Raw genomic sequence first — 15,859 nt, forward strand, 5'->3', positions numbered from 1 at the left:
CACAGCGTGTACGAATAACAAGGTCACATGAGACACAGCCATCTTCTAACCGTACACATACTGGGAACTATATTCTCAGAGGGCGAAGCACTGCTACTACTGTGACTATACAAATCACAACATGTAAATAGGAAAATGTTGGTGTTATTTTGTCACTTATTGGGAGCAGTATGCTAGCTGGAGCCATTTACCTCCAGTCTTTGTGCTAAGCTAGGCTAGCGGTGGGTGCGTCAGACAGAGTTACGGCACACACAGAGATGAGAAGGGTGTGTGTGGACTTATCTAACTCTGGGGGATACGGTGAATAAGATAAAGTCCCAAAAAGTCGGCATGTTCCTTTAAATATTACCCCCCCCTCCCCCCTCCCCCCCTCCCCCCCTCCAAAAAAATGTTTTCGATTGTTGACTTTTTTTTTTTACAGATGTATAGACTCATATAGGCCACTAGGGGGCGGAATATATGTCTCATCTAAATCAATATTTCTCTTAGATGAATTGTTATTTCTCACTGGTTTTTGGAACAGAGATTGAGAAAAAGCTAATGACTGCTCTCACCAAACACGTCAGACATGTTTAAGTTATCGACCAAAACAAAGACACAATCAAAAGAAAAAAAACAGCTTCAAATGTCACGTTCTTCACATAATAATTCACTAATACTCATAAACATGGCCCACTTTGTATAATACTACTGTGTTGTTTTGCTTAGAGCAATCTGTTCTTTCCATTCTTAAACAGAATCACAGATGTGACAGTTTTACAGGTCAGATCACGCTTTGATTGTCTTCATAAGAACCTCAAAGTCCATTCAATTCAAATGCCAGATTTTCTTTTTCAATGTAACAAACGAGACACAATACATATAACCAAAATATAAATTCTTAAAAAAATACAATAAATGGGAGTCAAATGTGGAAAAAAGACACATATTTAGATTTTTAAAAACATAGTTCTAGCAAATGTAGTGATTCTGTCCTTGAGTGGATCTCAAAAAAAAAAAAAAAAAATCAATATATGTCTGGGTCATATTTTACCCTAAAAATAAGAAATTATATTTTGCATAAACGGTGCACTGAAAAAATGTATTGGTATAGGATTTATCTCAAAACAATTTTCACTTAGAAATGACAAGTAACACATTGGATTAAACATGACGTTTTTAAGTAGAAAAAAAATAAAAATAAAATATTTTCTCCTATAATCTGTTTCATTTACAACTTCAAAAAATATTTTTTTATATTCTAGTATTCGTTGTACTGATTTAATTTATTAATCCGGATTTTATGTCTTTGTTTGCTGTATTGTGATGATGAAAATAAGATTGTTTTCGCATTATATAAATTTGGTGGAAAATGTGCTTAATTGTCAAAAAAAAAATTATGCAAAATATAATTTCGAATTATTTTCTTTATTGATTCCTAGCTCTACGGATGCTTTAGTTTTCATCTGGCTCAAGGCTCATGGCACAGTTTGTGAACTCCTTAGTGCATAGCTGATCACTGAACTAAATCTAGCAGATTTAACTAAGGACAGAGGATTATAAAAAAAAAAAAAAAAATCCATAAAAATGATTCCTCGTTTAATGTGCATTTCTACATAATTCATAAGCGATACGCTAACAGCTTCGGTACGGTATGCTAAAATAAATCACGGCTGAGGTTATCAATGTCGATAGCAGAAAGTGCACGAAGAAAGACGGATTTTTCTCATAAAATCTTACGCTAAAAAAAAATCTAAAGCATACAAATCTGATTTGCATAATCTGGAAAATAAATGGAAATAAAGATCTACAGTATCAAGCTCTTTTTTTCTCTCTGTAAAACACGTCAAATTGATGAAGGTTTTGTTTTCCTTTTTAAAGGTCCTAATTGAAGCGATGGCTCCCGCACTACCTGAGCTCTCCGTTCAGTGTCCGCTCGAACACGAGCCGGGGATTCCGGCACGGATCCGCATTGGGAAGTCGTTCAGTCGCTTTCGGGAGCTGGTGGAAACGGCAGCGTGGGATTGGACGATCACATCTCCTCTCCGGCACAGAAGAAGAGCAAGGGGGAAAGCCTTGAGACCTCGAGTTTGATTAGAGACAAGCAAAGAGGAGATACACCATCTCTGACACACACTGATGAATCCCTGCAGAGAGAGAGGAACAACAGACGTCACACACACACACACACACACATAAGCTGGGGTGCCAGTTTTTCATGTCACACATCAAATATTAAGCTTGAGCAGCCCCTCATCTATCTCAGATGTAAAGAGTCAGAGTCCAAAATTAACTTTTTTGGCAATCGCAAGCCATTTCGGTAACACTTTATTTTACAGTGTCCTTGTTACATATGTTAGTTGCATGTAATTATGCATAATTTACTGTTATTACTACGGCAAGTACATGTAACATATGCAACAAGGACACTGTAAAATAAAGCGTTACCTACATTTTATATATATATATACACATTGTATTGTATGTCCCCTTACATTTATTACAGTTTAACGCAGCATTTTTCCAGTCTTTTACTGTTGAAACTGAACCTGATTTTTACAGTAGCTGCTACCTTTGTGTGTGTGTGTGTGTGGGCTTCATATGTGCGTCTCCATGTCGGTGTATCCCGGCAGCATGTCTCCGTTGGAGCAGTTCTTCAACATCTTGTCCATGCTGGGGTCGTCGACCTCCTTCTGCCGCCTCTGCGCGCGCCGGTGCACCAGAGGAACGAAGAACATCACGATTCCTCCCACTATTGGAGGAATCCCAGCCAGATAAAACGCCACGTAGTAGTTTTTAAAATGGTCGCGAAGAAGACCTGAGAAAGAAGATGTGATGTAGAAAACAAGAACAGATATGAGAGATGAAACGACATTATCACAAAATATCTGATGAGGTAAAGGCTGAAGAGCATCTCATATAACCCCATGAGAAGGAAATGTTGTTACTATTATTGTTGCAAGCTTTAAATAACTGTTTATATTTAACTGTATATATATATACACAGTACAGGTCAAAAGTTTGGACACATTACTATTTTTAATGTTTTTGAAAGAAGTTTCTTCTGCTCATCAAGCCTGCATTTATTTGATCAAAAATACAGAACAAAAAATTTAATATTGTGATATATTATTACAATTTAAAATAATTGGTTTTCAATTTATTATACTTTAAATTATAATTTATTTCTGTGATGCAAAGCTGAATTTTCAGCATCATTACTCCAGTCTATCACATGATCCTTTAGAAATCATTCTAATATTCTGATTTATTATGAGTGTTGGACACAGTTCTGCTGCCTAATATATTTGATGAATAAAAGGTTAAAAAGAACTGCATTTATTCAAAATAAAAAAATATTTTCTAATAATATAAAAAAAATGTATCACTTTTTATCAATTTAACACATCCTTGCTGAATAAAAGTATTGATTTATTTCAAAAAAAAAAAAAAAAAAAATACTGACCCCAAATTACTGACCAGTAGTGTATATTGTTGTTACAAAACATTTCAATTTTTTTACTTTTTATTCATCAAAGTATCCTAAAAAAGTATCACAGGTTATCAAAAAATATTAAGCAGCAGAACTGTTTCCAACTTTGATAATGAATCATCATATTAGAATGATTTCTAAAGGATCATGTGATAGACTGGAGTAATGATCCTGAAAATTCAGCTTTGCATCACAGAAATAAATGATAATTTAAAGTATAATAAATTGAAAACCAATTATTTTAAATTGTAATAATGTATCATTATTGAGGGGGGGGGGGGGGGGATATTAACATGCCTAAGACTTTCGCACAGTACTGTATATATATACACATACTATATCCAGAGGTGGAAAATATATTTTTAAAAAAAAGTAAATGTTTAATATTTTCATCATATATTTATATTATTTATATGATGAAAATATATATATTTTTAAATATACATTGTCCATTGTCTGTGTGTGTATATATATATATATATACACACACACAATTCAAATTATATTTAATACAATTTAAAAACAACATTTAAATATATATTACAATATACAAATACAAAAGATTATGAAGATGTGTTTTTGTGACATTTGTGCACTGTTTAAAGCACAAACTTGTTTTCTTTCTTTTTGTTACATGATTTATTTTTTATATATTTCTTGGACATTCTTGTCATACCACATACTAGTGAATTGTTTTTTTTGTGTGTGTGTGTGTGTGTGTGTGTGTGTGTGTGTGTGTGTGTGTGTGTGTGTGTGTGTGTGTGTGTGTGTGTGTGTGTGTGTGTGTGTGTGTGTGTGTGTGTGTGTGTGTGTGTGTGTGTGTGCGTGCTTGTGTGTGAAAATGAAAAATCAAAAGAAAAGTTAAAAGAAAATGAAGCTTTCCTTTAGAATAACATAAGACAGAGATGAAAGTAAATGATGAAAATGTCATGTTGACTTTAAATAAAAAGACTGCTAAAGAATGGAACTAATGCGATTCAAATTCAGCTGAGACTCCCCACTATGACGGCCACATTAAAATGCTCTCGATTTCAATATCCTTCTCCAGGGATTTCAATGAGGCTTGAGGTCTGGAACGAATCTCAAGCAAAACAACTACACGAGCGGTTCAGACTCTGGTAAGATTCTCCCCAGCCTCTGATACAAAAGATATAAGACCACTTGAAACTTAAATAAATAGACATTTAGAAGTCCGATCACGGTTCCAAGTGTGTGAAATAACAGCATGTGACGGCCAATCCAAACCTAGCCGTAGCGCTCCTGCCGTGAAGGCCGGCGCTTTGAAACGAGATCCTATGAATGATGCTTCAGGTTCTCAGCGTTCCTGAATCCGACCCGGAGTTCTGACAGGTAACGTCAGTATTTTACAAATGAACCTTGAGACCTGCAAATATATAAGGTCCATTTACTGGAGTACAAGTAGATGTTATTATGTCTAATGCTTCAAAATGAAAGCTTGGATTTGGATTGGGAACTGAAAACATATGGAGACCGTCGCTGAACAAGAGCATTTATGTCAACAGTCCAAAATAAATATGCTCACGGGGAGACCTTGGAATTTACCCTCCAAAATAAATCTTATTCCTGTCCACCGGACGCATAAACTGGGAAAACACTTAGCCTGTTGTGTGTGTGTGTGTGTGTGTGTGTGTGTGTGTGTGTGTGTGTGTGTGTGTGTGTGTCTTCTCTGGGAAACGCAGCCAAGATCAGCATGCTGGCTGATTAAATCACATTTTCATTATTTATCTACAAGTTGTATATAAAGATTTTATTGTGTCTTTAGACGGACATTAGTTACGCTGCATGGAAGAGAGGAATTCTTGCAGCACAAAGACCATTGAGCAAAAAATAAATCAATTATATATATATATACACACACTACCATTCAAAAGTTTGGGGTCAGTAAGATTCTTTTATGTTTTTGATACAAGTCTATGGAAGCTTGTTTCCACCACAGAATAAAAAATAAAAAAGGTAATCGCGACTTTTTTATCTCACAATTCTGACTTTTTATCTCATAATTGTATGATATAAAGTCGCAATTGTGTTATAAAGTCTATTTCTAAGAAAAAAAAGACTGACTTTTTTCTCAGAATCGCATGTTTATATCTCACAATTCTGACTTTGTAACACTCAATTGCGTGATATAAAGCCGCAATTGTGTGTTATAAAGTCAGAATTGTGAGATATAAACATGCAATTCTGTGAAAATATATATTTTCCCATAGAATTGGACTTTATAACACGCAAATGCGACTTTATATCACGCAATTCTGACTATATCACGCAAATGCAACTTTATATCTCACAATTGCAACTTTATATCACGCAATTCTGACTTTATATATCATAATTGCAACTTTATATCACGCAATTCTGACTTTATATCTGAGAAAATATATTTTTTTCCATAGAATTGGACTTTATAACACGCAAATGCGACTTTATAACACACAATTCTGACTATATCACGCAAATGCAACTTTATATCTCACAATTCTGATTTTATATCACGCAATTCTGACTTTATATCACGCAAATGCAACTTTATATCTCACAATTGCAACTTTATATCACGCAATTCTGACTTTATATCACGTAAATGCAACTTTATATCTCACAATTGCAACTTTATATCACGCAATTCTGACTTTATATCACGCAAATGCAACTTTATATCTCACAATTGCAACTTTATAACACACAATTCTGACTATATCACGCAAATGCAACTTTATATCACACAATTGCAACTTTATATCACACAATTCTGACTTTATATCACGCAAATGCAACTTTATATCTCACAATTGCAACTTTATATCACACAATTCTGACTTTATAACACGCAAATGCAACTTTATATCACGCAATTCTGACTTTATATCTTGCAATTCTGAGAAAGTCAGAATTGCGTGATATAAAGTTGCATTTGCGTGTTATAAAGTCAGAATTGTGTGATAGTGAAAAGTGAGATGTAAAAGCGCAGTTGTGAGATAAAAAGTCTCAATTGTCTTTTAAAATGTTGTATTCGGTGGCTGCACGTTGGCACTTGTTTATTGCCAAAAGTTCACACAAAAATAAAAAATCATCATTATTTGCTCAGCCTCATATTATATCACATTTTTACTGCAACGCATTCGCAGGACTTCTAAATAATCAGGTCATATGGTTATGAAATATGGCCCCTCACCTGCGAGTGGTGGTCCGGCTGTCATCGGTATGGCCATGAGGCCGAGGAGGTATCCGATGGCTTGAGACGCCTGCATCGGCCCGACCAGCTCGAAGGCGATGGGAGCCATGATGGTGATGAAACAGCCGTCACAAAAACCCATCAATACGAAAACCACCACCAGACCCTCGAACGTGGCGCACTGAGGTATCATCATCGACATCAGACCCAGCAATATGAACGAAGCCACCTACACACACATAAACACACACACTCGTCTCAGAACGTAGAAAGTTTGATCCATCAAACCTTAATTTAATCTAATAAATTTAAGTAGAAAAATACCATAGAAAAGGGCTTTTATATATATATAGAGGGCTATTATATACTGTATCATATATAGAGGGCTATTATATACTGTATCATATATAGAGGGCTATTATATACTGTATCATATATAGAGGGCTATTATATACTGTATCATAATATACAGGGCTATTATATACTGTATCATATATAGAGGGCTATTATATACTGTATCATAATATACAGGGCTATTATATACTGTATCATATATAGAGGGCTATTATATACTGTATCATAATATACAGGGCTATTATATACTGTATCATATATAGAGGGCTATTATATACTGTATCATATATAGAGGGCTATTATATACTGTATCATAATATACAGGGCTATTATATACTGTATCATATATAGAGGGCTATTATATACTGTATCATATATAGAGGGCTATTATATACTGTATCATAATATACAGGGCTATTATATACTGTATCATATATAGAGGGCTATTATATACTGAATCATAATATACAGGGCTATTATATACTGTATCATATATAGAGGGCTATTATATACTGTATCATATATAGAGGGCTATTATATACTGTATCATAATATACAGGGCTATTATATACTGTATCATATATAGAGGGCTATTATATACTGTATCATATATAGAGGGCTATTATATACTGTATCATATATAGAGGGCTATTATATACTGTATCATATATAGAGGGCTATTATATACTGTATCATATATAGAGGGCTATTATATAATGTATCATATATAGAGGGCTATTATATACTGTATCATATATACAGGGCTATTATATACTGTATCATATATAGAGGGCTATTATATACTGTATCATATATAGAGGGCTATTATATACTGTATCATATATAGAGGGCTATTATATACTGTATCATATATAGAGGGCTATTATATACTGTATCATATATATAGAGGGCTATAATATACTGTATCATATATAGAGGGCTATTATATACTGTATCATATATATAGAGGGCTATAATATACTGTATCATATATAGAGGGCTATTATATACTGTATCATATATAGAGGGCTATTATATACTGTATCATATATAGAGGGCTATTATATACTGTATCATAATATACAGGGCTATTATATACTGTATCATATATAGAGGGCTATTATATACTGTATCATATATAGAGGGCTATTATATACTGTATCATATATAGAGGGCTATTATATAAAGTATCATATATAGAGGGCTATTATATACTGTATCATATATATAGAGGGCTATTATATACTGTATCATATATATAGAGGGCTATTATATACTGTATCATATATAGAGGGCTATTATATACTGTATCATATATATAGAGGGCTATTATATACTGTATCATATATAGAGGGCTATTATATAATGTATCATATATAGAGGGCTATTATATACTGTATCATATATATAGAGGGCTATTATATACTGTATCATATATAGAGGGCTATTATATACTGTATCATATATAGAGGGCTATTATATACTGTATCATATATACAGGGCTATTATATACTGTATCATATATAGAGGGCTATTATATACTGTATCATATATACAGGGCTATTATATACTGTATCATATATAGAGGGCTATTATATACTGTATCATATATAGAGGGCTATTATATACTGTATCATATATAGAGGGCTATTATATACTGTATCATATATAGAGGGCTATTATATACTGTATCATATATATAGGGCTATTATATACTGTATCATATATACAGGGCTATTATATACTGTATCATATATAGAGGGCTATTATATACTGTATCATATATAGAGGGCTATTATATAAAGTATCATATATAGAGGGCTATTATATACTGTATCATAATATACAGGGCTATTATATACTGTATCATATATAGAGGGCTATTATATACTGTATCATATATAGAGGGCTATTATATACTGTATCATATATAGAGGGCTATTATATACTGTATCATATATAGAGGGCTATTATATACTGTATCATATATAGAGGGCTATTATATACTGTATCATATATAGAGGGCTATTATATACTGTATCATATATAGAGGGCTATTATATACTGTATCATATATAGAGGGCTATTATATACTGTATCATATATACAGGGCTATTATATACTGTATCATATATAGAGGGCTATTATATACTGTATCATATATACAGGGCTATTATATACTGTATCATATATAGAGGGCTATTATATACTGTATCATATATAGAGGGCTATTATATACTGTATCATATATAGAGGGCTATTATATACTGTATCATATATATAGGGCTATTATATACTGTATCATATATACAGGGCTATTATATACTGTATCATATATAGAGGGCTATTATATACTGTATCATATATAGAGGGCTATTATATAAAGTATCATATATAGAGGGCTATTATATACTGTATCATAATATACAGGGCTATTATATACTGTATCATATATAGAGGGCTATTATATACTGTATCATATATAGAGGGCTATTATATACTGTATCATATATAGAGGGCTATTATATACTGTATCATATATAGAGGGCTATTATATACTGTATCATATATAGAGGGCTATTATATAAAGTATCATATATAGAGGGCTATTATATACTGTATCATATATAGAGGGCTATTATATACTGTATCATATATAGAGGGCTATTATATAAAGTATCATATATAGAGGGCTATTATATACTGTATCATATATATAGAGGGCTATTATATACTGTATCATATATATAGAGGGCTATTATATAAAGTATCATAATATACAGGGCTATTATATACTGTATCATATATAGAGGGCTATTATATACTGTATCATATATACAGGGCTATTATATACTGTATCATATATAGAGGGCTATTATATACTGTATCATACTGTATATACAGGGCTATTATATACTGTATCATATATAGAGGGCTATTATATACTGTATCATAATATACAGGGCTATTATATACTGTATCATATATAGAGGGCTATTATATACTGTATCATACTGTATATACAGGGCTATTATATACTGTATCATATATAGAGGGCTATTATATACTGTATCATATATACAGGGCTATTATATACTGTATCATATATAGAGGGCTATTATATACTGAATCATAATATACAGGGCTATTATATACTGTATCATATATAGAGGGCTATTATATACTGTATCATATATAGAGGGCTATTATATACTGTATCATATATAGAGGGCTATTATATACTGTATCATATATAGAGGGCTATTATATACTGTATCATATATAGAGGGCTATTATATACTGTATCATATATATAGGGCTATTATATACTGTATCATATATACAGGGCTATTATATACTGTATCATATATAGAGGGCTATTATATACTGTATCATATATAGAGGGCTATTATATAAAGTATCATATATAGAGGGCTATTATATACTGTATCATAATATACAGGGCTATTATATACTGTATCATATATATACAGGGCTATTATATACTGTATCATATATAGAGGGCTATTATATACTGTATCATATATAGAGGGCTATTATATACTGTATCATAATATACAGGGCTATTATATACTGTATCATATATAGAGGGCTATTATATACTGTATCATATATAGAGGGCTATTATATACTGTATCATATATATACAGGGCTATTATATACTGTATCATATATAGAGGGCTATTATATACTGTATCATATATAGAGGGCTATTATATACTGTATCATAATATACAGGGCTATTATATACTGTATCATATATAGAGGGCTATTATATAAAGTATCATATATAGAGGGCTATTATATACTGTATCATATATATAGAGGGCTATTATATACTGTATCATATATATAGAGGGCTATTATATACTGTATCATATATATAGAGGGCTATTATATACTGTATCGTATATAGAGGGCTATTATATACTGTATCATATATATAGAGGGCTATTATATACTGCATCATATATATAGAGGGCTATTATATACTGTATCATATATAGAGGGCTATTATATACTGTATCATATATATAGAGGGCTATTATATACTGCATCATATATATAGAGGGCTATTATATACTGTATCATATATAGAGGGCTATTATATACTGTATCATATATATAGAGGGCTATTATATACTGCATCATATATATAGAGGGCTATTATATACTGTATCATATATAGAGGGCTATTATATACTGTATCATATATAGAGGGCTATTATATACTGTATCATATATAGAGGGCTATTATATACTGTATCATATATAGAGGGCTATTATATACTGTATCATATATAGAGGGCTATTATATACTGTATCATATATAGAGGGCTATTATATACTGTATCATATATAGAGGGCTATTATATACTGTATCATATATAGAGGGCTATTATATACTGTATCATATATAGAGGGCTATTATATAAAGTATCATATATAGAGGGCTATTATATACTGTATCATATATAGAGGGCTATTATATACTGTATCATATATATAGAGGGCTATTATATACTGTATCATATATAGAGGGCTATTATATACTGTATCATATATAGAGGGCTATTATATACTGTATCATATGTATAGAGGGCTATTATATACTGTATCATATCAGGGATGGAAATTAGCACCCGCCACCAGCCAAATGCGGGTGATTTTGTGTTGTGGCGGGTAAATTCGCTTCACCTACCGGCCACCGTGGCGGGTAAATAAAAATATACTGTTTCACACAGACGGCGGACACTTTTAGAGGACATAAGTGTACGCTGAAATAAAGTATTTCACCTCAGAAAAACGGACTTTCTTGTCCTGTCACGTCAGCCGTTATCCTGTTCTCATAGCGAACACTCTTCAAATGCACGCGCAAATGCGGCGGCGCGCGCTGTGTATCGCCTCACTGTATATAAAGTGCAAAATAAACTACGAGCATGCAACGCCGTTACGTTGTAAATTACACAAAATAAAAGTAATGCAGGGATGATTTTCATACTATTCATCAGGAGCACTTTCCATGGTTCATTAACAGTTATTGTTAATATTGTGTATTCACCATGGTAACTGTCGTTTCCATATTAACCCCAAAATGCCACTTTATTTTTCTTTGTGTTATTTTTTATATTTTTAAATGACTCTAGTGGCTCATACCAACATTGTATTAACAAAAACTAGTTTGGAACTGCTATTTAATAGCTTTAGCATAGGCCTAATGTTTATTTATTAGTACTAGTCTTTACTATTAGTCATATTCTTACAATTTATGTTAAGTAAAGGGGGACAGTACTTGTGTGTGTGGAAATAGCCGGTTTCAATAAAACTACTTGTGACATGTCATATTTGGCTTTGACTTTGACTGAACATTTGCTCTCACTTTGCAGAAAAAATATCGGGATATATATCGTATATCGATATTCAGCCTAAATAATCGGGATATGACTTTTGGTCCATATCGCCCAGCCCTAGTTTCATTGTTGGGACTAAAAACCTAAAACTGGAAGCCATAAAAGACCACGAATCATTCAAATGCCACATCCAGGTAAAAAAGAGAAATATATATATAAGAGAGAAAGAGAAAATGTCAGTATTTCATTGAGACTTGAGATTAAATAAACTGCTTAAGTATTGTAGATCTTGTAGTATTAATTTTCACATGCAGTTACACATTGTCGGTTAAAAACAAGAAAGTGGCTGGTAAAAACATTGAGTGGCTGGTAGATTTTGAAATCCACCAGCCACAGTGGCCGGTGGACAAAAAAGTTAATTTCCATCCCTGTATCATATATATATAGAGGGCTATTATATACTGTATCATATATAGAGGGCTATTATATAGGGCTATTATATACTGTATCATATATAGAGGGCTATTATATACTGTATCATATATATAGAGGGCTATTATATACTGTATCATATATATATAGAGGGCTATTATATACTGTATCATATATACAGGGCTATTATATACTGTATCATATATAGAGGGCTATAATATACTGTATCATATATAGAGGGCTATTATATACTGTATCATATATATAGAGGGCTATTATATACTGTATCATATATAGAGGGCTATTATATACTGTATCATATATAGAGGGCTATTATATACTGTATCATATATAGAGGGCTATTATATACTGTATCATAATATACAGGGCTATTATATACTGTATCATATATATAGGGCTATTATATACTGTATCATATATAGAGGGCTATTATATACTGTATCATATATATAGAGGGCTATTATATACTGTATCATATATAGAGGGCTATTATATACTGTATCATATATAGAGGGCTATTATATACTGTATCATATATAGAGGGCTATTATATACTGTATCATATATACAGGGCTATTATATACTGTATCATATATATAGGGCTATTATATACTGTATCATATATAGAGGGCTATTATATACTGTATCATATATAGAGGGCTATTATATACTGTATCATATATACAGGGCTATTATATACTGTATCATATATAGAGGGCTATTATATACTGTATCATATATAGAGGGCTATTATATACTGTATCATATATAGAGGGCTATTATATAATGTATCATATATAGAGGGCTATTATATACTGTATCATAATATACAGGGCTATTATATACTGTATCATATATAGAGGGCTATTATATACTGTATCATATATAGAGGGCTATTATATAATGTATCATATATAGAGGGCTATTATATACTGTATCATATATAGAGGGCTATTATATACTGTATCATATATAGAGGGCTATTATATACTGTATCATATATATAGAGGGCTATTATATACTGTATCATATATATAGAGGGCTATTATATACTGTATCGTATATATAGAGGGCTATTATATACTGTATCATATATATAGAGGGCTATTATATACTGTATCATATATATAGAGGGCTATTATATACTGTATCATATATATAGAGGGCTATTATATACTGTATCATATATATAGAGGGCTATTATATACTGTATCGTATATATACTGTATCATATATATAGGGCTATTATATACTGTATCATATATAGAGGGCTATTATATACTGTATCATATATAGGGCTATTATATACTGTATCATATATACAGGGCTATTATATACTGTATCATATATAGAGGGCTATTATATACTGTATCATATATACAGGGCTATTATATACTGTATCATATATATAGAGGGCTATTATATACTGTATCATATATACAGGGCTATTATATACTGTATCATATATATACAGGGCTATTATATACTGGGGGGGGGGGGTATTATTAAAACTTAATAATAATAGTAATGTGTTAATAAAACATAATTTTATTAAGTTTAGTGAAAACATGTTACAATGTTTACATGGTCCAATGACTGGTAGGCTACTGTTTTTGTTATTGCTTGACACAAATTTCACGATTTAAATTGAATTCTTGTGATTTGATTCTGATCTTGATTCAATATCGATTAATTTGGATAAATATTAGGTACAGTAGATACATGTGAATTTTTCTCAAGAGAAAAAAAATCACACAGAGAGCCCTGTCAGCTAGTATTATTATTAAAGGTTAAAAATATAATATATACTTTTAAAATATAAAATATATAAAATAATATATAATAATATAAATATAATGGTTTTTTTATTATAATAACAACGTTCTAATATTTTTATGATATACGTAAAAAATATAATAAATATGTAGCCTAATATAGTGCACATATTTAGCAAAATATTTATAAATACAAAATAGCCAGCCCTGTATATACTGAGATCATATGAAAAAGATTCTCATCACTAATGAGAAAAACTGATTCAAAATTTGTTCCACTTCTAGAACATGCATATAGACCTTGAGAAACACTGACGCCACTGATGACCTTGTGACCTCGAGTGTCTCTGATTTCATTTCATGCTCTGGCGGCATCGCATCAGCATTGCTGAATTCTTCCGGTTATGGAAATATTCATCACAAACATTCCGTACCTGCAAGTAGATTTTATTTACTCCGGGAATGAGGTCTCCGATCTTCCCAAACATCAGTCGACCAACTCCAGACGACGCTCCGATACAAACGAGCAGAAGCCATTCCCTCTGAGTGTCTACAAACCGCTCCTTCACATAGCTCATCTGTACCGACACAGGAAACACATCAGGAGATTAACATTACACATGCAGAATTATCTTATCTATCTACAGTATCTATAACTATCTATGATGTCTGTCTGTCTGTCTGTCTGTCTGTCTATAATATCTGTCTGTCTGTCTGTCTGTCTATCTATCTATAACTATCTATGATGTCTGTCTGTCTATCTATAATATCTGTCTGTCTGTGTGTCTATCTATCTATAATGTCTGTCTGTCTGTCTATCTATCTATAATGTCTGTCTGTCTGTGTGTCTATCTATCTATAATGTCTGTCTGTCTGTCTGTCTGTCTATCTATAATGTCTGTCTGTCTGTCTGTCTATCTATCTATAATATCTGTCTGTCTGTCTGTCTGTCTGTCTATAATACCTGTCTGTCTGTCTGTCTGTCTATCTATAATGTCTGTCTGTCTGTCTGTCTGTCTGTCTATCTATAACGTCTGTCTGTCTGTGTGTCTATCTATGTCTGTCTGTCTGTCTGTCTGTCTGTCTGTCTGTCTGTCTGTCTGTCTATCTATAATGTCTGTCTGTCTGTCTGTCTGTCTGTCTGTCTATCTATCTATCTATCTATAATGTCTGTCTGTCTGTCTGTCTGTCTATCTATAACGTCTGTTTGTCTATAACATCTGTCTGTCTGTCTGTCTAT

General features: G+C 32.0%; 1 protein-coding gene across 1 annotated transcript in view; it reads right to left on the bottom strand.

Annotated features, from left to right (window-relative positions):
- Nucleotides 1–391: 391 nt before the first annotated feature.
- Nucleotides 392–15,859, bottom strand: part of slc16a2 (solute carrier family 16 member 2) — a 47,991-nt gene continuing 32,523 nt past the window's right edge. The window contains exons 4-7 of the mRNA XM_082177026.1: nucleotides 15,054–15,197; nucleotides 6,666–6,894; nucleotides 2,552–2,797; nucleotides 392–2,126 (exon numbers count right to left, since the gene is read on the bottom strand). Of these exons, the coding sequence (XP_082033152.1) occupies nucleotides 2,577–2,797; nucleotides 6,666–6,894; nucleotides 15,054–15,197 (594 nt within the window). The 3' untranslated portion in view covers nucleotides 392–2,126; nucleotides 2,552–2,576. The remainder of the gene's footprint in view (nucleotides 2,127–2,551; nucleotides 2,798–6,665; nucleotides 6,895–15,053; nucleotides 15,198–15,859) is intronic.

This window comes from Leuciscus leuciscus (genome assembly GCF_965113295.1).
Source record: "Leuciscus leuciscus genome assembly, chromosome: 8".
In the NCBI taxonomy this organism is placed as follows: Eukaryota; Metazoa; Chordata; class Actinopteri; order Cypriniformes; family Leuciscidae; genus Leuciscus; species Leuciscus leuciscus.